At 42.9% G+C, this 26,498-nt stretch overlaps 1 protein-coding gene across 10 annotated transcripts in view; it reads right to left on the reverse strand.

The window, feature by feature from the left end:
* The window catches only part of LOC130285427 (dynein axonemal heavy chain 11-like), a 523,820-nt gene that overhangs the window by 85,726 nt on the left and 411,596 nt on the right, over positions 1 to 26,498 (reverse strand). For all 10 annotated transcript variants that reach the window (XR_008847325.1, XM_056536793.1, XM_056536797.1 and 7 more), the window contains 2 exons: positions 25,398 to 25,538; positions 18,991 to 19,161 (listed from right to left, as the gene is read on the reverse strand). Coding sequence is in view for 9 of the 10 variants with exons in the window: in XM_056536793.1 (XP_056392768.1) it covers positions 18,991 to 19,161; positions 25,398 to 25,538 (312 nt within the window). In the remaining variant the exon portion in view is untranslated. The remainder of the gene's footprint in view (positions 1 to 18,990; positions 19,162 to 25,397; positions 25,539 to 26,498) is intronic.

Below are 26,498 nucleotides of genomic sequence, written 5' to 3' on the forward strand. Positions count from 1 at the left end.
TTTTTATGACCATATTTCATCATTCTTAACCCCTTAAGTACGGAGGTCATTTTGGCTTTAAGGACCAGAGCATTTTTTGCACATCTGAGCACTGTCACTTTAAGCAGGAATAACTCTGAGATGCCTTTACTTATGAATTTGATTCCGAGATAGTTTTTTCGTGACAAATTCTATTTTATCCTAGTAGTAAATTTTTGTCGATACTTGCATAATTTCTTGGTGAAAAATTCCAAAATTTTATGAAAAATTTTAAAAGTTTGCATTTTTCTAACTTTGAAGCTCTCTGCTTGTAAGGAAAATAGACATCCCAAATAAATTATACATTGATTCACATATACAATGGGGGATATTTATCAAAGGATTTAGACTGTTTTTTCCTGTCTAAATTTGTCGCACAGAAAGTCGCAGTCTAAATATGTGCGACTTTTCTGCGACTTTTGCTCTAGAGGATTTTTAGAACATGATGCATTCTAGTCTATTTTAGATGGAAATGCATTGGAAAATGCATTGGTGCTGAATTTATCAAAAGCGACTTTTCGGCGACAAGTCGCATCGGCTGAAAGTACGCCGAAATATCAGACCATGTTGGAGCAGGTTTAAATACAGTCTAAACCATAGATCCCAAAGTCTGTGCACAAAATTTATCAAGAGCCTCGCACCTTTTGATAAATTAGGTGCACAATAGAATAGCCTAACCCTCTGTAGGTTGGTCTATATTGATGCAGGACATAGACAACTTTGATAAATCTCCCCCAATATGTCTACTTTATGTTGGCCTCATACAGGAGATATCTTTATATTATTATATTATATACAATATATTATGTTGACATCATAAAGTTGACATGTTTTTACTTTTGGAAGACATCAGAGGGCTTCAGAGTTCAGCAGCAATTTTCCAATTTTTCACAAAATTTTCAAAATCTGAATTTTTCAGAGACCATGTCAGTTATGAAGTGGATTTGAGGGGCCTTCATATTAGAAATACCCAATAAATGACCCCATTATAAAAACTGCACCCCTCAAAGTATTCAAAATGACATTCAGAATGTTTGTTTACCCTTTAGGTGTTTCACAGGAATAGGAGACAATTCAAAATCTCAATTTTTTACACTAACATGTTCTTGTAGACCCAGTTTTTACATTTTAACAAGGGGTAAAAGGAGAGAAATCCCCCCCCCCAAATGTGTAGCCCAATTTCTCTCGAGTAAGGAAATACCTCACATGTGTATGTAAAGTGTTCGGAGGGCGCAGTAGAGGGCTCAGAAGGGAAGGAGCGACAATGGGATTTTGGAGAGTGAATTTTGCTGAAATGGTTTTTGGGGGGCATGGCACGTTTAGGAAGCCCCTATGGTGCCAGAACAGCAGAAAAGCCCCCACATGGCATACCATTTTGAAATCTACACCCCTCAAGGCACATAAAAAGTGCAGAGGTTTACATAACAAGGGCGGGGGTTTACAGCAAGGAAACTTGCTGTAACCCCCCGCCCATATGAATGTACCCTGTACCCTGTACATTCACATGGGGAGGGGGGGGGGGGGGAAGGGCAAAACTACAACTCCCAGGATGCCCTTTGGCTGTCCGTGCATGCTGGGGGTTGTAGTTATACAACAGCTGGAGGCACACTGCCCGCAAAACACTGAGAGTTTGTTACTTAACTCAGTGTTTCGCAACCTATGTGCCTCCAGCTGTTGCTAAACTACAACTCCCAGCATGCATGGTCTGTCATTGCATGCTTGGAGTTATAGTTTTGCAACAGCTGAAGGCACACGGGTTGGGAAACACTGAGTTAGGAAACAGACAATGCCTCCCAACCAGTGTGCCTCCAGTTGTTGTAAAACTACAACTCCAAGCATGCCCGGACAGTCCAGGCACGCTGGGAGTTGTAGTTCTGTAACATCTGGCCCTTCAGATGTTGCCAAACTACAACTCCCAGCATGCCTGGGCACTCAGGGCATGCTGGGAGTTGTAGTTTTGCAACATCTGGAAGAGCACAGATTGGCGACCACTGCACAGTGGTCTCCAAACTGTGGCCCTCCAGATGTTGCAAAACTACAACTCCCAGCATGCCCAGACAGCCAAAGGCTGGGGGTTAGTTGAGTTATTACCATACGGCAAAGTGCTCCACCAATCAGAGGCTGAGCAGTGCTATTGGCTGTGCGGGCATGCTGGGAGTTGTAGTTATGTGAAACCATATTCAACTGCAGCACTTTTGGGGCACCTTACTCCGAGATATTTTTGTTTCTCACTGACATATAAAACGCCGATCTATAATAAATTACCCACTTTGTCTATTATTATAACAATAATTACAACTATTGGAATATTTGTCAAATAAAATGTTTATTCATCTTTTCCAGTGTTCATACATACAGGTTGGTGAAGAATACCCATAGTATACTGGCGATGATGTTAATGACACCTTTAATCTCGGGGATATTGACAATTAGGATGGCAACGGTGACCCGTCCCAGGAACTGTCTGACCGAGTTAATATAGTCCATCGGTCTAGTGATACTGGTCACTATCCCCCTTGGCATAACCCATGTCAGAAGCTGAAGTGTGATGGCGATCCAGGTGAGCCTGTCACTGATGAAGCCGATCCAGCTGATGGCGGTGGGGTTACAGATCACGTAAAGAAGCTCTATAGTGCTGTTGGTGGTAATCCAGGTCACAAACTCATTGACTGGGTTCATCCAGGCAAGCAGGGAACTGCTGGTGATGGTGGGGATCCAGAATACCAATTCAGTGGTGGTGTCTATCCAGGACAGCAGGTCACTGATGGTACTAGCAAACGAGATCAGATCGTCAACAGCATCTATGAACCGGTCCAGCAGGTCGTTATCGATGGGGATATAGCATAGCAGGGAGATGATCAGGTCACCATAAGTGCTGATCCAGCCAAGATAGTTTTTCAAGATGGCCGCCCCGCTCTGCAGGTTGTTGATAATGGAATCCCAGCTGATCGCGTCGTTACTGGCAGTGGTGTCATTACTCCCCAGGACAGGGGTGATCTTTCTGGTCCTGGTCCTGGTCCAGATGGGACACTTCATGTCGCTGCTGGCAGAGGTTTGATTACTCACCAGGACAGGGGTGATCTTTCTGATCCTGGTCCTCGTCCAGATGGGACACTTCATGTCGCTGCTGGTAGTATTCAAGCTGGGCAGATCTCTGATGGTATAGTTCTGCCCTTGCAGGTGGCTGGAGGTGATATTCCGGCTCGGTTGGTTGCTGGTGATTTCAAACCAGAAACTCGGGCCGGTGGTGAAGAGGGAACCCAGGAGGATGGTAACTGTCCAGCACATGCTACAGGCCAAATTGACCTCATCCCTGCTGATGTGGTCCCCTCGAATCATGATAAAATAAAATAAAAAGCGCAAGGAAACAATATAGAAACACTAGTGTTCGCTAGATTGCAGTCCTCAGAGTAAGGGCTCTGGGGCTCTGCACCTCTTTTTCCAGCTATCACCATTTGTGAAGTCACATGTGTGATGTCATACGGAATGTCACTGCTCTGAGGACAGGTGTAGACATGGACATTTACATCCATTTGTTTTATAGGGTGAAATAAGCTTTTTATTATTAAATAAAGGTATAGAAAACTCTGGGTGTAGGGTGTTTTTTTTTTTGGGGGGGGGGCGGTGACTTTATATGGAGGACTGGGTATTTGGGTGGGAAGGAACGTCACTTTATAACATAGAAGACAAACAAATCTAATATAAAAATATAAATACAAATATTAATTAAATTCTGACAAAAAGTCCAACGTTATCTACAGATTTGGGTAGTCTGGCAGGAGGATTCCTCATTTTTGAGAATAGGAGGAAGAGGAAAGTGATGGTGGGGGAAGAATACACAGCTCCCGGATTGATCAGAACACTACAGCTGCTTCATTGGGAGTAGTCACCTGCACCCCAACCCCCATGTTTCTTTTTTCCCCTATATATTGCCACTCATTCCTTCTACATATATACCTACAAACGCTAAAAGCGGAACACATTGTAGCCCCAACACCAAATAAAGTACTAATCGATGTATAAAAATATATATTTTTTATTAATAAAAGAACATGATTCTAAAAATGTACATAATAGACGGAATAAAATAAATAAATATCAATATATGTTAAAAAATTTGGCTGCAAATAATGGCTACAGGTACGGTATTTATATAATAGTGACCCAATAGAAAAGGAATAACACACCTGTCCAAATAGTAAGCCGCTGGGTCGGAAGTGACGTTGGACACCGCGGCACTCGTGTGATGGAGCACGCAACGCGCATTCACATTATAGAAAGTGTGCGGCCTCGAAAACTTGGCGGCAGTCACTCATACTGCGCATGCGTACACGAAAAAATTCTAGGGGGAAAGACAAGCTTCCCCAAAATGGCCGCAGATCGCTGCTAATAGAAGGATATACAAAATAAGTTGAACATCGGACCCAGGGCTAAATAATACAAAGAATGTAAATATATAGTGGGAGAACTGACTGTGGACTGTGAAGGCAATAACATGGCTATAAATAATGCATATACATTAGAGATAATAGCAATAATGATTATAATAATAATCCGGGGGCAAATGAAAGCATAGAAAAAAATGACAAGTTTGTGATCACATGTATAATGGTAAAACAAATAAATAGTGCATGCAACATATACAAAAATGAGAAAAATATTTTTATAAAAAAACTATATTTGTAGAAGTGTATAAATGAATATTGATTAGTGTGCAGGAATGATGTATACTAAAACCAAATGGATAGGAGCAGAGCCTGCAGAGTGCAAGAATATATAGAGCATGCAATACAGAAGATATAAAAAGTGCTGAGATATAGTGCATATGGTACAATGTGTATACAGAAGATATAAAAAGTGCAGAGATATAGTGCATATGGTACAATGTGTGTGTATATATATATATATACAGGGCCGTTTGAAGGAATTTGGGGGCCCCAAGCAAAATAGAAATGGAGGCCCCCTCCCCACCTTACGCACGCAAAAAAGATTATATATACGGGGCCATATAGAGATTATATACCAGCTGTACACAGGATATATACCCCATATAAGTGTTTACAGCTACATGAACTCACAGGTCACGTCTTTTCTGATCAGCGTCGTCCTCTTTCCTTTTCTTCCCCGTCCGGCTCAGACCGCCATGATGTCTTCTTCCAGCCAAAACTTCATCTCTCTTCATCTGCAGAACAAACATCTTAGACTCTGCATTTTTCCAGTGCTCTCCTTAACCCCTTAAGGACATAGGGCGTATCCATACGCCCCCGTTTCCTTAAGGACCGAGGGCGTATGGATACGCCCTGAGCATTTCCGGCCCCCACCGCTAGCCGGAGGGGAGCCGGAGCCGGATGCCTGCTGAAATCGTTCAGCAGGCATCCCGGCATATCGCCCAGGGGGGTCATTATGTCCCCCCATGTCGGCGATTGCCGCAGATCGCTGGACAATTCAGTCCAGCGATCTGCGGCAGATTCCGGGTCAATCGGGTCTCCAGTGACCCGATGACCCGGAATTACTGGCTGATCGGGGCCGTCAGAGACGGCCCCGAACAGCCATTACCAGCAGGGGTGAGGTGGCACTGGTGCCACCTCACGATCGCCCTGATTCGTCGGCCGGATTACCGGCCGACCAATCAGGGCGCCTGCTGCGGGTGTCACTCCCGCAACCCGCTCCGCCCCTCTTCCGGAGGACGTGAGCGGGTGCGGGAAGACGACCCCCGGTGCTGGGGACCCCGATCCCCGGCGTCCCTGTTGGGATCGGGGCCCCAGGAGCGACGACGGCGGCGGCGGCGGGACTGACCTGTGCGGCGATCAGCAGCAGCAGGAGGTGAGTGACAGCCTCCTGCTGTTGCTTAGAAACAGCTCCCAGCATGCAACAAGGGCATGCTGGGAGCTGTAGTTATGCAACAGCAGGAGGCAGACCACCACAACTCCCAGCATGCCCTTATGGGCATGCTGGGACTTGTAGTTTTGCAACAGCTGAAGGCACATTCTTTCTATGTAAAAGTGTACCTTCAGCTGTTGTGTAACTACAACTCCCAGCTTGCACAATCAGCTAAAGTGCATGCTGGGAGTTGTAGTGGTGCATCTGGTGGTTGCATAACTACAACTCCCAGCATGCCCGTTGGCTGTCGGTGACTGCTGAGAGTTGTAGTTTTGCAACAGCTGAAGGCACACTGAGTTAAGTAGTAAACCAGTGTGTCTCCAGCTGTTGCATAACTACAATCCCCAGCATCCCCAGCCAATGTAGTATGCCTCCGGCTTTTGCATAACTACAAGACCCAGCATGCCCTTCCGCTGTCCGTACATGCTGGGGGTTGTAGCTTTTGCAACAGCTGAAGGCACACTGGTTGCAAAACACTGAGTTTGTTACTAAACTCGGTGTTTCACAACCTGTGTGTCTCCAGCTGTTGCAAAACTACAACTCCCAGCATGCACTGATAGACCGTACATGCTTGGAGTTGTAGTTTTGCAACAGCTGGATGTTCCCCCCCCCCCTATGTGAACGTACAGGGTACACTCACATGGGCGGAGGATTACAGTAAGTATCCGGCTGCAAGTTTGAGCTGCGGCAAATTTTCTGTCGCAGCTCAAACTGCCAGCGAGAAACGACTGTGAACCCCCGCCCGTGCGACTGTACCCTAAAAACACTACACTACACTAACACACAATAAAATAAAAAGTAAAAAACACTACATATACACATACCCCTACACAGCCCCCCTCCCCAATAAAAATGAAAAATGTCTGGTACGTCACTGTTTCTAAAACGGAGCCTCCAGCGGTTGCAAAACTACAACTCCCAGCATGCACTGATAGACCGTACATGCTGGGAGTTGTAGTTTTGCAACAGCTGGATGTTCCCCCCTCCCCAATGTGAACGTACAGGGTACACTCACATGGGCGGAGGATTACAGTAAGTATCCGGCTGCAAGTTTGAGCTGCGTCAAATTTTCTGCCGCAGCTCAAACTGCCAGCGAGAAACTACTGTGAACCCCCGCTCGTGTGACTGTACCCTAAAAACACTACACTACACTAACACACAATAAAATAAAAAGTAAAAAACACTACATATACACAGCCCCCCTCCCCTCCCCAATAAAAATGAAAAACGTCTGGTACGCCACTGTTTCCAGAACGGAGCCTCCAGCTGTTGCAAAACAATTACTCCCAGTATTGCCAGATAGCCACTGACTGTCCAGGCATGCTGGGAGTTTTACAACAGCTGGAGGCCCCCTGTTTGGGAATCACTGGCGTAGAATACCCCTATGTCCACCCCTATGCAATCCCTAATTTAGGCCTCAAATGCGCATGGCGCTCTCACTTTGGAGCCCTGTCGTATTTCAAGGCAACAGTTTAGGGTCACATATAGGGTATCGCCGTACTCGGGAGAAATTGGGCTTCAAATTTTGTGGGGTATTTTCTGCTATTACCCTTTTTAAAAATGTAAAATTTTTGGGAAAACAAGCATTTTAGGTAAAAAAAAAAAATTTTTTTTTACATATACAAAAGTCATGAAACACCTGTGGGGTATAAAGGTTCACTCAACCCCTTGTTACGTTCCCCGAGGGGTCTAGTTTCCAAAATGGTATGCCATGTGTTTTTTTTTTGCTGTCCTGGCACCATAGGGGCTTCCGAAATGCGGCATGCCCCCAGAGCAAAATTTGCTTTCAAAAAGCCAAACGTGACTCCTTCTCTTCTGAGACCTGTAGTGCGCCAGCAGAGCACTTTTCACCCCCATATGGGGTGTTTTCTGAATCGGGAGAAATTGGGCTTCAAATTTTGGGGGGTGTTTTCTGCTATTACCCTTTTTAAAAATGTAAAAATTTTGGGAAACCAAGCATTTTAGGTAAAAAAAAAAAAAAAATGTTCACATATGCAAAAGTCGTGAAACACCTGTAGGGTATTAAGGTTCACATTATCCCTTGTTACGTTCCCCGAGGGGTCTAGTTTCCAAAATAGTATGCCATGTGTTTTTTTTTTGCTGTTCTGGCACCATAGGGGCTTCCTAAATGCGGCATGCCCCCAGAGCAAAATTTGCTTTCAAAAAGCCAAATGTGACTCCTTCTCTTCTGAGACCTGTAGTGCGCCAGCAGAGCACTTTTCACCCCCATATGGGGTGTTTTCTGAATCGGGAGAAATTGGGCTTCAAATTTTGGGGGGTATTTCCTGCTATTACCCTTTTTAAAAATGTAAAAATTTTGGGAAACCAAGCATATTAGGTAAAAAATAAATTTTTTTTTTTACATATGCAAAAGTCGTGAAACACCTGTAGGGTATTAAGATTCACATTACCCCTTGTTACTTTCCCCGAGGGGTCTAGTTTCCAAAATGGTATGCCATGTGTTTTTTTTTTTGCTGTTCTGGCACCATAGGGGCTTCCTAAATGCGGCATGCCCCCAGAGCAAAATTTGCTTTCAAAAAGCCAAATGTGACTCCTTCTCTTCTGAGACCTGTAGTGCGCCAGCAGAGCAATTTTCACCCCCATATGGGGTGTTTTTGGAATCGGGAGAAATTGGGTTTCAAATTTTGGGGGGTATTTTCTGCTATTACACTTTTTAAAAATGTAAAATTTTTGGAAAACCAAGCATTTTAGGTAAAAAAAATAAATTTTTTTTTACATATGCAAAAGTCGTGAAACACCTGTGGGGTATTAAGGTTCACTTTACCCCTTGTTACGTTCCCTGAGGGGTCTAGTTTCCAAAATGGTATGCCATGTGTGTTTTTTTGCTGTTCTGGCACCATAGGGGCTTCCTAAAGGTGACATGCCCCCCAAAAACCATTTGACGCTCCTTCCCTTCTGAGCCCTCTACTGCGCCCGCCGAACAATTAACATAGACATATGAGGTATGTGCTTACTCGAGAGAAATTGGGTTTCAATTACAAGTAAAAATTTTCTCCTTTTTACCCCTTGCAAAAATTCAAAAATTGGGTCTACAAGAACATGCGAGTGTAAAAAATGAAGATTTTGAATTTTCTCCTTCACTTTGCTGCTATTCCTGTGAAACACCTAAAGGGTTAATACACTTACTGAATGTCATTTTGAATACTTTGGGGGGTGTAGTTTTTATAATGGGGTCTTTTATGGGGCATTTCTAATATGAAGGCCCTTCAAATCCACTTCAAACCTGAACTGGTCCATGAAAAATAGCGAGTTTGAAAATTTTGTGAAAAATTTCAAAATTGCTGCTGAACTTTGAAGCCCTCTGGTGTCTTCCAAAAGTAAAAACTCATAAATTTTATGATGCAAACATAAAGTAGACATATTGTATATGTGAACCCAAAAAAAAAATATTTTGAATATCCATTTTCCTTACAAGCAGAGAGCTTCAAAGTTAGAAAAATGCAAAATTTTCATTTTTTTCATCAAATTTTGGGATTTTTCACCAAGAAAGGATGCAAGTTACCATAAAATTTTACCACTAAGTTAAAGTAGAATATGTCACGAAAAAAAAATCTTGGAATCAGAATGATAACTAAAAGCATTCCAGAGTTATTAATGTTTAAAGTGACAGTGGTCAGAATTGCAAAAAACGCTCCGGTCCTTAAGGTGAAAAAGGGCTCGGTCCTTAAGGGGTTAAAGGGGTACTCCGGTGAAAAACTTTTTTTTTTTTAAATCAACTGGTGCCAGAAAGTTAAACAGATTTGTAAATTACTTCTATTAAAAAATCTTAATCCTTCCTGTACTTATTAGCTGCTGAATACTACAGTGGAAATAATTTTATTTTTTAAACACAGAGCTCTCTGCTGACATCATGAGCACAGTGCTCTCTGCTGACATCTCTGTCCATTTTAGGAACTGTCCAGAACAGCATATGTTTACTATGGGGATTTCCTTTTACTCCTAAAATGGACAGAGATGTCAGCAGAGAGCGCTGTGCTCATGATGTTAGCAGACAGCTCTGTGTTTCAAACGGAAAAGAATTTCCACTGTAGTATTCAGCAGCTAATAAGTACAGGAAGGATTAAGATTTTTTTTAATAGAAGTAATTTACAAATCTGTTTAACTTTCTGGCAGCAGTTGTTAAACGGAGTACCCCTTTAACACTACACAATCTCCTCATCTATAGGCCTGTAATAATGCCCCCCTTGGTGTCCCACTCAGTAACAGAGCATGGTGCCCAACAGTCCCCAACCATGGTGCCTCCAGCTGTTGCAAAACTACAGCGCCCAGGCGACCTCTGGCTTTCCGGGCATGCTGGGAGTCATAGCTTTGCACCCTGGTTGGGAAACACTGATGTAGGTAGTTAGGTAGCCAGGTACATAGCTAGTATGGCTGCACGATAAGGGGAAACTGTGCGATTGCGATTATGGACCTAAATATTGCAATTTCAATATTATAAACAAATAGTGAAATCCTCCCATTTCATGTCCAATTTCCCCCCCATTTTACATCTATTCCCGCATTTTATATGCACCACTCATTTCACATCTTCCCTGTTTCATTTCTATCCCCCCTAATCACATTCTCCCCATTTCATTTCTTTCCCCCCCCCCCATGTCACATTCTCCCCTTCCTATCCCTACCCCTTCTCATCTTCCCCCATGTCAAATTCTCCCCCCATGTTAACCCCTCCCAACCCAGTAGACAGGAAGTACCCCCAAATTAGATCCCCAGTAGGCAGGTAGTACCTTCAGATTGACCCCCTCCCCCCAGTAGGCAGGTAGTACCCCCAGATTACCCCCCCCCCCAGTACACAGGTAGTAGCCCCATAACCCCACCCCCATGGTAGGCAGGTAGTACCCCAGATTAACCCCCTCCCCCCCAGTAGGCATGACGTACCCCCAGATAAACCCCTTCATCCCCCCCCCAGTAGGAAGGTAGTGCCCTCAGGTTAACCCCCTCTCCCCCCTAGTAGGAAGGTAGTACCCACAGATTAACCCCCTCCCCCCAGTAGGCAGTACCCCCAGAAGAGGGTGTTAATCTGGGGTACTACCTTCCTACTGGGGGGGAAGAGGGGGTTAATCTGGGGGTACTACCTGCCTACTGGGGGGGGCAGATTAACCCCCTCTCCCCCCTCAATAGGAAGGTAGTACCCCCAGATTAACCCCCTCCCCTCCCCCCAGACCCAGTAGGCAGGTAGATAGTAGTACTAGTACCCCTAGGAATTGAGTGCAAAACCTTCACTTTCACTCACTGTCAGAGAAGTTGCACTTACTTGCACACCTAACGCCGCACGCAGTAATGTCGGCAATTCGTGCACCGCCCACTGTCACGTCACGCTCTAGGGCTGGCGTCAGGACACCGACCCCTGAATTCTGGGACTCAGCGTGATGTCAGGTGACATGATGAGCCGCGTGCACATAGGAGGCCCGGGCCCGGGCCGACGGACGGTAAGCCGGAGGGGGCACAAAAAGTAGCCGGAGGCAGCGACTTCCAGTCTCTGCCTCCCTCTCCAGGCAGGCTCTCGCACTGCTGGCCCGGCAGGCCGACAGGGCGAGCTGCCTACCGAACGGGATAGCGCAAGGGGACAGGCAAACACCGGCTCTGCTCGGGGGCCCCGGGCCAGATCTGGGCCCCAAGCAATTGCTTGGTTTGCCTGTCCTGTTGCGACGGGCCTGTATATATATATATATATATATATATATATATATATATATATGTATATATATACAAAACATGCATAATATAAAAGGATCCTGCATGTCAGAGGCCATGTTCCCAGCAGAGGTGAGTGGATTAGGCATGTTAGGGTCTCATCCGACAAGAAGCCACCTCCGTGTGGTGGATGAGGACACGTTTTGATCAAAAGAGCCTCTATTTTTTGACCAAGAGAGCTGCTGCTGCTGCAACCTTCTTTTTTGTATACTTTATATACATACAACTGAAATTATATTGTTCATAAAATGGTGTAAATCTCTTTTATTGAGTAACGAAAACTGAGATTGGGAACCTTTTCAAAAATTTATTTTATTTCTTTCCTATTAAAAATTATTTAAAAAAAAAAAACTCTACATAAAAAATGTATATAAACTATATACTCATTATCGACCGCCAGTTTATAGAATCATTGGGGGAGATTTCTCATTAGGGTCTATTGTAGACACAGATCTGCCCCTTTAAAACCTCTTGTCTTATTTACACTCTTGTTTAAAAATTTACAAAAGTTGTGCACGTCCTTTGATAAATTTTGCGCAAATATAGAAACACCCCCCCCGGGCCCTACCGTGCACTCCTTCTCTACCTCCACGGCACTGCTCACATAGCTAGAAGTGCTGGAGCAGCAGTGTAAGCCGAACAAAACTCTGCACAATAGTAAAATCATAAAGTACACAGAGGGGAGATTCTCAAAGAATTTTGCGGCACATAAAAATCTATTTTGCGCCAACATTTTGGCGCAAAAAGTATCGAACACATTTTCAAACATGAAGAGAAAATATATAACCAATCCTTCTAGGATTTTACCCCGAAGGGTACACAATGAATGCAAATATAGTATAGAGAAATTTCAATTGATATAGATTTTATTGAACAATTAATGTATAAAACAATTAATAAAATTGTATAAAATTAATCTAATCCTGGCACAGATATATAAGTGAACAATCCACTGGGCCCTAGTGGTATTGATCACCAAAATGAAAAGACTTGATTCTAACAATCATATATGATGGAAAAAAATTAATAAAATAATATATGTAAAAAATATTAAAAATTATTTGAAAAAAGGAGATTGAGTCCTTTTCTGGTGCAGCTGATGAAATATCTTAGTGATGAATAGATGGACCAGTAGTGTATACACTTGTACAGTTGATTTTATCAGTCTATTGACTAGTACAGGCTTACTGGTCTGTGTTAGATGCTGCTGTCACAGTGTGTCTCACCCGCTCCTGGCGCTTGTTGTTGTCTCCGTCCACCATACGCCGGCTGCGCTGGCACAGGGCTGTCACTCGTGCAAAGTTCGGATTATGCAGGGGTAAAATCCTAGAAGGATTGGTTATATATTTTCTCTTCATATTATTTATTTCCGGCCGTTTGGGGTTTCGGCATATAACCAACTATATCCTCGGATTGTAGATTTGTGAGCTGCACACATTCTTTTCCTTTTTACATTTTCAAACAGCTTTGTGCCGCGGTTTACACCGTTCACGTCAGTTTTGTAAAAGTGGGCGTGTCCATGTATATTTTCTGCTTTACATGATATCTTCAAAGGGGTGAGAGTCCAGTTTACATCAAAAATTTCACACCAGAAATCACAGAAATTGTGTTGTAGTTTTACTGTTTTTGTTTTTTTTTTTCTTAGTTTTTTTGGGGAAAAGGTGTTATTTAAGTAAACAAATAAAAAAAAAAAAGTAACCATAATAACCAAATAAAAAGTAACCATGGAATATTTTGTGAGATGTTTCCGCCAGAATTTTCTGGGATGTAAAATTTTGCGCCAAAAAAAAATCCAATATGGCTGCTAAAAAAATTTGGGGTGCGAAAAAATTATTTTCACATATTTTCAAGCAGCAGCACAAGAGACCTTTGAAAATGTGAGGAGAAAAAAATAAAGGTGTGAATAATATCACTGGAACAGAAATTACATTAGTTTTTGGAAATCTCCCCCAGAATGTCTGGGTTTAAAAAATATGTAATTTTGCTGAACAATCTGTATCTAAATCTTACCTCTATATCAGTGTTTACCAACCATAATGTCTCAAAGTGTTGCAAAACTTGGCATGCTGGGAGTTGCAGTTTTACTAAAGCTTGAGGTACCCTGGTTGGTAAACAGTGTGTACATGTACCAGAGCTGAGTGTGTGATCATGTACATGTAGCAGAAATTAGTGTGCGACATGTGTATGGAGCAGAGCTGAATGTGTGATTATGTATAAGCATGACCACGCACACACTCAACTCTGCTACACACACCTGATCACTCACTCAGCTCTGCTGCATTTACAAAATCACACACTCAGCTCTACTACATGTACACAATCACACACTCAGCTCTGCTGCATTTACACAATCACACACTCAGCTCTGCTGCATATACACAATCACACACTCAGCTCCTGCTACATATACACACACTCACACTCAGCTCTACTGCATATACACAATCACACATATACATTGGGAGAAATGTATCATTGTTGTAGGTACAAGTTTCTTGTAGATTGTTTTGGTTGGTATAAATTTGGTGCAATTGCAAGGCACATGATACATTTTGTGCAAAGTTCTAAATCTCCATACAGTTCTATTTGTACACCTGAGCTTTGTTCTATTGCTTTGAGGCTCGGATTCCATTGAGATTTTTTGTTCACCAGCAAAAACGCCAGAAAAACTGTCACAGCTTTTTCCTGCGTTTTTTCAGTTTTTCTTGTGTTCTTTTCTTGCGTTTTTGCTGGTGTGTGGAAACAATTATTTTTGGATCCTGTGGCAATTTTTTTACTGCCTTCAGGTACCACTCCATGGGTCGGATGCAGAGCGCCCAGTCCACAGAGTGTAAGGAGGTGAGGAGTGACATATAGCATATACAGGGTGCAGAGCATCACTACTTAACTATGCCAGCTGTATAGTATACTGGGGTGCATAGTGTACCCATGTATACCAAGCAAGGAAAGAGTTAACTCACGCTGCTGCTCAGCAGAACTACGGTTCTAGGTCCGGTCAGGAAATCGCATATGGGTCAAAAATTAGCCGACCGGAGTCACCATTTGACTCCGGTCGGCTCATTAAAGTAAATGGAGTTCAGCGCTGGTCGGGCTGGGGTACGGGAGAGCCCGGTTTGCCCCTCCCCCAGCCGGATCCGGCACCCGTAATGTAAAAACGAAGTGTGAATGCAGCTTAATAGCCGAGGGCTCAATATCTTAATACTAGTTCTAGGCCCTCGCTGCAGGGGCAGGACTATTATAATACAACCTCTTAATCTCTCTCAGATGATCCTACTTCAGGGTTAACCCTCTGTAGTCCCTGTGCTGCTTCAGCAATTCTTATTCAGGTGCTATTCATGTCACGTATGGTACTTGTCTGTTCCCCGGCTCCAGCTGTCTCTTCTGCTGCCCTCTCTAAACCAGTGTTTCCCAACCAGGGGTGCCTCCAGCTGTCACAAAACTGCAACTCCCAGCATGCCCGGACAGCCAACGGCTGTCTGGGCATGCTGGGAGTGGCAGTTTTGAGACAGCTGGAGGCGCTCTGGTTGGGAAACACTGGTATAGTATATGGTGCAACATTCCCCATAGCAAACATATGCTGCTCCGGACAGTTCCTAAAATGGACAGAGGTGTCAGCAGAGAGCACTTTGGTCATGACAGAAAAGAAATCCTAAAAGAAAATAATTTCCTCTGTAGTATATAGCCGCTAATAAATACTGGAAGGATTAAGATTTTTTAATAGAAGTAATTTACAAATCATTTAAATGTTTCGTATATAACAGTCTGCAATCTTTCCTGCAAAGACCCGAATGGTTAAGACAAATGTAAGATTTCTTAGCATTGCAACAAATAAGCTTTTTGTATGGAGGGCACCTGTCAAGGGCCACTTTGAGATGTGGCTGCGCATTTTTTTCCCCCTACAGCGGCCGCCTGGGCCGGATCATTGGCGCTCATGGGGCACCTAATGTCGGGGACTTTATACTGCACCTAATGTGGGGGACTATACTGCACCTAATGTGGGGAACTATACTGCACCTAATGTGGGGGAACTATACAGCACCTAATGTGGGGAGCTATTCTGCACCTAATATTGGGGAACTATTCTGCACCTAATGTGGGGGAACTATTCTGCACCTAATGTGGGGGACTATACTGCACCTAATGTGTTGGACTATACTGCACCTAATGTGGGGAACTATACTACACTGAACTATACTGTGACATATATGTATATGTGTGTGTATATATATATATATATATATTTATATATATATATATATATTTATATCCATGTAAAGTAATCCGCCTGCGCACACGGTGGCTGATGGCTGGCACAATGTGTTGTGGGGCTGGTATGCAATTGTGGTGTCCCAGTACAGGTACATTGTGTCAAGGTATTGTAGACCCTGTCAGATTGAGACCTCCAGTGTCCTGGGGGCTCCCCTGCAGGGACTCAACCATTTCTAATGTGTATTTGCACTGTTATAACTTAATAATCTGTTATTAGGTATCTATAGCTTTAAGTATGTTACCTAGCAACCTCATGCTCAGTCAGGGTATGTGAGAGTGGAGGACTGAGGGCTAGACTAAACTTTTGTGTAAGGTGTTATAATATGTTTTTCATTGTATGTAACTTTATTGTTAATCCTAAAGGGGATACAGACAACTCTATGATCCACAGCTGCCTGGCCAATGGGCTTTAGTTTAGCCTTCCCTGATAAGGGGTGGCATTTCCTGTGTAGTTCAGTTCAGGGGTCTGCACAGTTCAGAGGTGGAGTTACATAGAAACATAGAAAGTGTTGGCAGATAAGAACCATTTGGCCCATCTAGTCTGCCCAATAATCTGAATACTATGAATAGTCCCTGGCCCTATCTTATATGAAGGATAGCCTTATGCTTATCCCATGAAATGCTTAAACTCCTTCACTGTATTTGCAGTGACCACTTCTGCAGGAAGGCTATTCCATGCATCCACTACCCTCTCAGTAAAGTAATACTTCCTCATATTACTACAGAAACCTTTGCCCCTCTAATTTAAAACGATGTCCTCTTGTGGTAGTTTTTCTTCTTTTAAATATGCTCTCCTCCTTTACCATGTTGATTCCCTTTATGTATTTAAAAGTCTCTATCATATCCCCTCTGTCTCTTCTTTCTTCCAAGCTATACATGTTAAGGTCCTTTAACCTTTCCTGGTACGTTTTATCCTGCAATCCATGTACTAGTTTAGTAGCTCTTCTTTGAACTCTCTCTAGAGTATCTATATCCTTCTGGAGATACGGGTTCAGAGTTCAGGTGTGAAGAGGAGCTGAGTGGAGTGGTGTGCAGGAGTACAGGAGTGCAGGAGTTCAGAGTGAAGAAACAGCAACTCATTTCAGTTCAGAGTACAGAGTGGAGAAATATCAATCCTTTACTTCAACCTTGATCAGAGAATTCCTAAAGGACAATTCATAATCAAATTACCACAAATCTACCGACACTTCAATAAGTGACTTTAATCTAAAGCCTAATATAGCGCAGACCTAAAACTCCTAGTCCGGCCGTAAGAGCCAAGCATATATGCAATATCAAGTCCAGGCACTGCAAGCTGTGTGGTCCTCTAGAGACTGTCTGTTAAACCTTTGGGAGACTTTGGTTGAGCGCTGTGGAGATTGTACCACCTATCTTCAAGTTAGTAAAGCCTCCGTTAAACTGCAACCTAGTGCGGAGTCAATTCTTTCCTTGCTAGCCTGTGGGGAGATGGAGTTCCCCGGACCTGTAGTACCCCGGAAGATACCAAGACTACAGTGGCGTCACGTGACATTAAGGGTTAATACCATCCGACCTTGGGTTCATAACCCCCCAAGAACCAAGTAGCTAACCCCAGCGTAGCGGTGGCTGCGGACCTCACCCGTGGCGACCACACAATAATTTCAAGGGCTGGTTTTTATCCCGGCCCTGGCGGAATGATCTGGCCACCCGCATTGCATCACCGCTGTGCACTCTCACCTCCCAGCCTTTCTGTGACTTATGTATGATTTCTGTATGTCTATCAAAGGAGGAGGGAAAGGTGAGTAAGGAGGCGAGCCATACTGCGACACTTGAGCATCTTAGCAACACCTCTTTGACATTTGGCTGAGAAATCAATAGGCAATTTTTTAAGTTTAACAACCACCTTCAGCTTGAGGAAAGGTATAGTTTGCTTCCCAATGGTGTATGCAGTTCTTAGCAGAAAATACAATTGACAGATTCCTTTAAAGACAGTAGCATAGAAATAAACATAGATATCTATTCTGAATGTGTTCTTCCAGTTTGGTTTGTATGAAAAAAAAAAAAAAAATGAATATAATGTATAAGATGAAAAATAGTTATAGCTTTCAAACACATATACCGTATTTTTCGCCCTATAGGATGCACCGGCATATAAGACGCACCCAATTTTAAAGGTGCAAAATCTAGAAAAAAAAGATTCTGAACCCAACAGTGATCTTCAACCTGTGGACCTCCAGATGTTGCAAAACTACAACTCCCAGGATGCTGCTGGGAGTTGTAGTTCTGCAACATCTGGAGGTCTGCAGGTTGAAGACCACTGGATAGGAGGTAATACTCACGTGTCCCCGACGCTCCGGACCCGTCACCGCTGCCCTGGATGTCAATCCATCGCTGTCGCCGCATCCCCGTGGTGTCCCCGACGCCCGGACGCCTTCTTCCCCGGGATCTACGCTCTCCGTCGCCGTCATCAAGTCGCCTTCATCATGTCACTACGCACGCCGCTCCTATTGGATGACGGGACGGCGTGCGCGATGATGTGATGACGTCGAAGGGGAGCGCCGCCATACAGGGGATCCCGGCACGGAGCAGACACCAAGGAGGCAGGTAAGGTCCCTCCCGGTGTCCTGTAAGCTGTTCGGGACGCCGCGATTTCACCACGGCGGTACCGAACAGCCCGACTGAGTGTCACTTTCGCTTCAGACACGGCGGTCACCTTTGATTGCCGCATCTGAAGGGTTAATACAGGGCATCACCGCGATCGGTGATGTCCTGTATTAGCCGCGGGTCCTGGCCTTGGATGGCCGCAGGGACCGACCCGATAGGGGTGTATTCGCCGTATAAGACGCAACAACTTTTCCCCCCAGTTTTTGGGAAGAAAAAGTGCGTCTTACACGGCGAAAAATACGGTACTTATACTAAGAGCGACTTATTAGTGGATGAAAATAGCTTGGTCCTAAACTGGTTAATATATAATAAAACTGACTGTATAAAGCATAAACAACGACTAGTGATAATAGCATACAAGCATTTTTTTGTTTTCTTCAATATTCAGCTATATTCTTAGCCTAACATCAGTGTATTAAAATAAGCTGCTTAGTTTCTGGTGCTGAAAGCCACATCAAGTAGAGTAAAAACTTCCATGTACCATACCTGGAAAGCTAACTGGGCCGTGAAGGTTATTTTATCTCTTTCAAACAGTCCTCTGCTGATGTATATAAATGTGGAGTATGTCACACAGTCAATGAGGTTATTCACTCTCAATCGGACATCATCAGATGGTTCTGCTTGCTGCACAGCCTTGTGAAACACGATATTAAAAGCCTGCACATGAGAAATTAATTCAGATTATGTCAATTAACAGTGAAGACCGGAGCAAGACAACTCTTCATGTCCCTACAATTAACTCTCCAGTGACAACACGCCGCTCTTCCCATTAACAATGGAACCCAGAAAAATTAAACCAATGTATTCTGTCAAAGTAGACAATTATCAAGCCTCAAATATTATCTAAACATCAGTTGACAAACTATATATACATTTTTTGCAAATTGACATCGTATTTTACCAAATATCTTCAAAATCTGAAGGGCCATTAGTAGTCATTACTTAGTACAGTGACCCCTCGACCTACGATGGCCCCGACATATGATAATTTCAACATGTGATGGCCTCTCAGAGGCCATCGCATGTTGAAGGCAGCATCAACATACGATGCTTTTGTATGTCGGGGCCATCGCATAAACGGCTATCCGGCAGCGCAGACTGCTTCAGCTTCCACCGGATAGCCGTTTATGGTGCCCCGTGAGCTCCGGTGATGGTCACTTACCTGTCCTCGGGGCTCCGGCGCATCCTCTTCGGGATCCCTGCATCGTCGGCGCTCTCCATCGTCGTCATCACGTCGCTGCGCACGCCGTCCAGTCATCCAATAGGAGTAGCGTGTGTAGCGACGTGATGGCGGCGACGGAGAGCGGGGATGCCGGGGAAGCAGAGGCCTTGCCGGAGCGTCGGGGACACCTCGGAGACGCGGCGACAGCGATGGACGGCGACATCCCGGGCAGCGGTGACGGTCCGGAGCGGCGGGGACAGGTGAGTACAACTTCCTCTAACAGTGGTCTTCAACCTGCGGAGCTCCGGATGTTTCAAAACTACAACTCCCAGCATGCCGTTGGCTGTCCGGGCATGCTGGGTGTTGTAGCTTTGCAACATCTGGAGGTCTGCAGGTTGTAGACCACTGTCCTATACTTTACATTGCACGGATCCCTCAACATGCGATGGTTTCAACAAACGATGGTCCATTTGGAACGGATTACCATCGTATGTGGAGGGACCACTGTATGTACAGTATGGGGAGATTTACCCGTTCAGAGGAAAAGTTGCTGAGTTGCCCATAGCAACCAATCAGATCGCTTCTTTCATTTTCATCCTATTCAAAAAAGAAAGAACCGATCTGATTGGTTGCTATGGGCACAACTCAGCAACTTTTACGCTGGATGGGTTTAGATAAATCTCCCCCATGAGTTTATTTTGCAATCCTGTAGTGTCATATCCAACACTATGAAAGCAGGCATATGGTTAATAAATTCCCCCAGACTTACATAATAGACACACACATTTCTTCGCAAACTTTTTTTATTTTCTAGGCGGCCTGCGCCAGGGAACAGGACCTCGCTCACCCACAAGATGACCAAAAATTACTTCTGCACACAGGTCTTTATCAGATTTGCACGAGTCAGCCATAGATGCACCCACTGGAAGGGGTTTACTTAAAGGGGTACTCCCGTGGAAAACTTTTTTTTTTTTTTAAATCAACTGGTGCCAGAAAGTTCAAACAGATTTGTAAATTACTTCTATTACAAAAATCTTAATCCTTCCAGTACTTTTTAGGGGCTGTATACTACAGAGGAAATGCTTTTCTTTTTGGATTTCTCTTCTGTCACGACCACAGTGCTCTCTGCTGACCTCTGCTGTCCATTTTAGGAACTGTCCAGAACAGGAGAAAATCCCCATTGCAAACAGATGCTGCTCTGGACAGTTCCTAAAATGGACAGCAGAGGTCAGCAGAGAGCACTGTGGTCATGACAGAAGAGAAATCCCAAAAGAAAAGCATTTTCTCTGTAGTATACAGACCCTAAAAAGAACTGGAAGGATTAAGATTTTTTTTTTAAAGAAGTCATTTACAAATCTGTTTGAACTTTCTGGCACCAGTTGATAAAAAAAAAAAAAAAAATTAAAGTTTTACACAGGAGTACCCCTTTAAGGTTGGCATATGAAACGTCAGTCTTGGTAAATCGGTGGTGTATCAATGCGGGCTATACCGGATGTTATGACAAACCCTCTGAGGTGGCTGAATTAGGCAGGGTTCACACCACGTTTTGTTAAATACGGTTCCCGTATACGGCTGGGAGGAGGGGAGGTTTCCCTACTGCAGGCAAATACGTGGTCGACCGCGTTTTTGCCTACGGTCGGGAAACCGCATACAGCAGAAAACGAAGCCGACCGGAGGCTGCGGTTCACTCCGGTCGGCTCATAGACATACATTAAATACGGTTCCCGAATACGGCTGAGTGCGGGCGCCGCGATTAAGCCCCGCCCCCTCCTCCCAGCCGTATACGGGAACCGTATTTAACAAAACGTGGTGTGAACCCAGCCTTAAAAGGTGTGTTGGACAGTAAAATCTGTATCTAAAGTGCTGAAGGCCTATATAACTGTACATATGCACGTGTCATTTCTAGTATTTCTCTGAAGTTTCTTACAGTGGACTAAGGATTAAAGTTTTGCTAAAACTATATTGCTTTGCATTTTCAAAATGTGTCACATGTCAAGCTTCTGGCCAAAAGAGGCAGAATATGGAGCGTATCTTATATATTTATCTTGTATAGCCAGGAGCACAGATCTTTAACTATCCTGAGGAGACTAACATTAGTCTAATCATGACTAGAGTCAGGAGAGCACATATTGCTCTGCAGCTCCTGTCACATAACATAAAGGGAGACTGCAATAATAAGCCTTAGGCCAAGCTAAAGTCAGGCTTACCTTCTACAAATAGGCCACAATCCCACTAGTCCTGTCTACAATTAAAATCCAAGTGTGCCTAGCCTCTTTACCTAGCCTACAGTACCACTGCAAGGATTATAGTAACTCAACAAAGATAGTTCTGCACACTGAGAAGGAAATGTACAATGAGATTACTGTAGCCTATGTGTTAAGTGTACAATTAAAGGGGTATTCCAGGCCAAAACTTTTTTTTTTTATATATCAACTGGCTCCGGAAAGTTAAACAGATTTGTAAATTACTTCTATTAAAAAATCTTAATCCTTCCAATAGTTATTAGTTTCTGAAGTTGAGTTGTTGTTTTTTGTCTAACTGCTCTCTGATGACTCACAGCTCCCGGGACGTGACATCATCATTGAGCAGTTAGACAGAAAACTTCAAAAGCTAATAACTATTGGAAGGATTAAGATTTTTTAATAGAAGTAATTTACAAATCTGTTTAACTTTCCGGAGCCAATGGATATATATATAAAAAGATTTTGCCTGGAATACCCCTTTAAACAAAAAAACAAAAAAACAAAAAAAAAAGGGAGTACAGTTCTTCTAGGAATACCCTAATGGATAATTGAATTAAATGTATAGCCTTGGTAAAATATGATGTTTATAATGTATACTATGAGCTCTGTAATAATAGAGGTCTTAAATGAATGTGAACATGAATAATAAAAATATCAACAAAAGTTTTTATGTTTTTTTTTTCCTATTATCTATCCTCTACTATCTCACCCTGTTTCATTAGACATATTACATGCATAACTATTATTATTAATATTAGGCATATCTATCATACAGTGGGGATCAAAAGTTTGGGCACCCCAGGTAAAAATAGTTATTAATGTGCATAAAGAAGCCAAGGAAAGATGGAAAAATCTAAAAAAAAAAAAGGCATCAAATTACATATTAGACATTCTTATAATATGTAAAAAAAAAAAAAAAGTTAGATTTTATTTCCATCATTTACACTTTCAAAATAACAGAAAACAAAATGATGGCATCTGCAAAAGTTTGGGCACCCTGCAGAGTTTATATCTTGTACTGCCCCCTTTGGCAATTATCACAGCTTGTAAACGCTTTTCAATTCTTGTTTGAGGTATCTTTGCCTATTCTTCCTTACAAAAGTCCTCCAGTTCTTTGAGATTTCTGGGCTGTCTGTCACCCACTGTTCTTTTAAGGTCTGTCCATAGATTTTCAATTATGCTGAGGTCAGGAGATTGTGAAAGCCATGGCAAAACCTTCAGTTTACACCTCTTTATGGAATCCCCTGTGGATTTCAAGGTGTGTTTAGGATCATTATCCATTTGTAGAAGCCATCCTCTCTTTAACTTCAGCTTTTTCACAGATGGCATCAAGTAAGCATACATAATTTGCTGAAATTTTTATGAATCAATTTTTCCCATTACTCGTGAGATGTTCCCTGTGCCACAGGCTGCAATACAACCCCAAAGCATGATTGATCCACCCCCATGCTTAACAGTTGGACAGAGGTTCTTTTCATAAAATTCTGTTCCCCTTCTTCTCCAAATGTACCTTTGCTCATTCCGGCCAAAAAGTTAAATTTTAACCTCATCGGACCACAGAACTTGTTTTCAAAATGCATCAGGCTTGTCTATATGTTCATTTGCAACATTCAAACGCTGATTTTAGTGGTGAGGACATAGAAGAGATTTTCTTCTGATGACTCTTCCATGAAGACCATATTTGTACAAGTATCTCTTTATAGTGGAATAGTGTACCACAACTCCAGTGTCTGCCAGATCTTTCTGGAGGGATTGTGCAGTCAAACGTGGGTTTTCAATTGTTTTTGTCACAATCCTGCGAGCTGTTCTGTCTGATATTTTTCTTGGTCTTCCAGATCTTGCTTTATCTCCCACTGTTCCTGATGACTGCCATTTCTTAATTACATTCCAAACAGAGGATATTGACATCTGACAATGTTTTGCTATCTTCTTATAGCCTTCTCCAGCTTTGTGAGCATCAACTATTTTCAGTTTGCGATTTGTAGACAACTGCTTAGAAGAACCCATGGTGCTGATTGTTGGGGCAAGGTCAGATGAGTCTGGGCATTTAAAACCTTTAAGATTGACATCACCTGGTCTTCCCAGATGATAATTGAGAACAATCCATAACACTGGCAGGTCTCAGCTTTGCAAAGGGGGCAGTGCATGCTATAAATTCTGCAAGGTGCCCAAACTTTTGCAGACGCCATTTTTTTGTTTTCTGTTATCTTGAAAGTGTAAATGATGGAAATAAAATCTTACTTTTGTTGACATATTATAAGAATGTCTAATCTGTAATTTGATGCCTTTTGGAGATTTTTCCATCTTTCCTTGGCTTCTTTATGCACATTAAAACAAATTTTTACCTCGGGTGCCCAAACTTTCGATCTCCACTGTACATTTATAGCTACTGACATGGTATTATCATTTATGCATACATTCTGTATTATTACAGAGCTCAACATAGTATACATTATAGACAAAATATCTTAAGAAGGTTATAAGTTTAATTCAGTTGTCCATTAACTGATACCTAGTAGGACTGTTCTCTATTTATTTTTTTTATTTTTTATTGAAGTAACTTTCCAGCAAAAGAATAGGTGAACAGCAAAGATAAGTTGTACAAGGGCTTGATCGACAAAACACTGGATGCGTTTTGCCTTAGGTGTGGTACAGTGCCGCACCATTTAGTCAGGGAACTTCTCCTGGATGCGCCTTTCTAAGGCTGGGTTCACATCACGTTTTCTCCCATACGGGAGCGCATATGGCAGGGGGGGAGCTAAAACCTCGCGCTCCCGTATGCCTTCGTAGGCGCTCCCATATGTAATTCATTTCAATGAGACGACCGCAGTGAAACGTTCGGTCGGCTCATTTTTGCGCCGTATGCGCTTTTACAACCGAACCTAAAACCGTGGCCGACGTTTCACTCCGGCCGGCTCATTGAAATTAATTACATACGGGAGCGCATACGAAGGCATACGGGAGCGCCAGCTTTTAGCTCCCCCCTGCCGTATGCGCTCCCATATGGGAGAAAACGTGATGTGAACGAGCCCTAAATGTAGTGTATTGTCAATAAAGAGTAAGTGGAGTGAAGTTCTACAGTTACCACTGTTAGCTCCCCATGAAGATCCTTGTCTAGTAAGCTTGTCAAGAAATAAGGACACAAGATAGTGCTTGAGAGAGTGAGACTTCATTCACAATAAACAGATACAAAGACATGTGCAAAAGCACTAAAGAAAAATATCTGCTAAATACATAATCTGCGAACAATGCTCAACCACCATCACCCCACCACCACAAATATGCAGTCCAATACCAGATAGGAATAAATGATTGTGTAATGACAGTCATGTAGGCACTGGAATTAATATGAAGTCACAGATTACAATTCTGCCCTAGTGAAGCTGAGCTAAAATGCAGCCAAACAGGAAGCAAGGAAGAAAATTAAATAGCAGGTAAACATTACTGAGTTGCATATAATTTTAAGGATATATCTGGACAGTTACTACCTTAAGAGAGAACTGATACATTGGGCTGATTTTACTCAGATCATTCATGATGAAGTACAGGAGGGAGGCTCTTGAAGCCACAGGACGATAGTGCTCCCGAGCTTCGTTGATCTTCACTTCATTGACTTTGGCTTCTATCACCTGCATACACAAAGCAGACATGTTCCTACAGTGAATTACACAATATAAAAGTCACGGACGATAAAAGTCTACTCTCAAAAATTGCCTTTTAAAACCCCACCATCTAATAGCCTTAATCTTAGTTAGGCCATTGTGACAACCCCCAATCTTTCTAGCTGATATCATTTTTCAAAATGAAGACATGGTTGGTTAGGTGGACCACAAGGTCATAGATCACTGGTCTTACCTGTGGATAGATGATAAGTGTCTGTCTTGGGACAAATCATTTACGGATTACCTTTGTTTTAGCCCTAAAGGGGTACTCCAGTGGAAACATTTTTTTTTTTTAATCAACGTGTGCCAGAAAGTTATACAGATTTGTAATTACTTCTATAAAAAAAATCTTAATCCTTCCAGTACTTATCAGCTGCTGTATGCTCCACAGGAACTTCTTTTCTTTTTGGATTTATTTTCTGTCTGACCACAGTGCTCTCTGCTGACACCTCTGTCCATGTCAGGAACTGACCAGAGCAGGAGAGGTTTGCTGTGGGGATTTGCTCCTGCTCTGCACAGTTCCTGACATGGACAGAGGTGTCAGCAGAGAGCACTGTGGTCAGACAGAAAAGAAATTCAAAAAGAAAAGAACTTCCCACTGTAGTATACAGCAGCTGATAAGTACTGGAAGGGTTAAGATTTTTAAATAGAAAAAAATTACAAATCTGTTTAACTTTCTGGCATCAGTTGATTTAAAAAAATATGTTTTCCACTGGAGTACCCCTTTAAAGTGTACCTGTCATTAACAAAAACTTTTTATATAATGTAGAAAAAATTACATGTATATTTGTAAGATACATTGGTTAGAAAATGTGTATATTTTTGTTCCTGCGGCCATTGCATGTGTGTGGCTCTGTACACTGAGGACAAGCAGGGCTCTGTACACTGAGGACAAGCAGGGCTCTGTACACTGAGGACAAGCAGGGC

The sequence above is a fragment of the Hyla sarda genome, chromosome 8 (assembly GCF_029499605.1).
Source record: "Hyla sarda isolate aHylSar1 chromosome 8, aHylSar1.hap1, whole genome shotgun sequence".
Lineage (NCBI taxonomy): Eukaryota > Metazoa > Chordata > Amphibia > Anura > Hylidae > Hyla > Hyla sarda.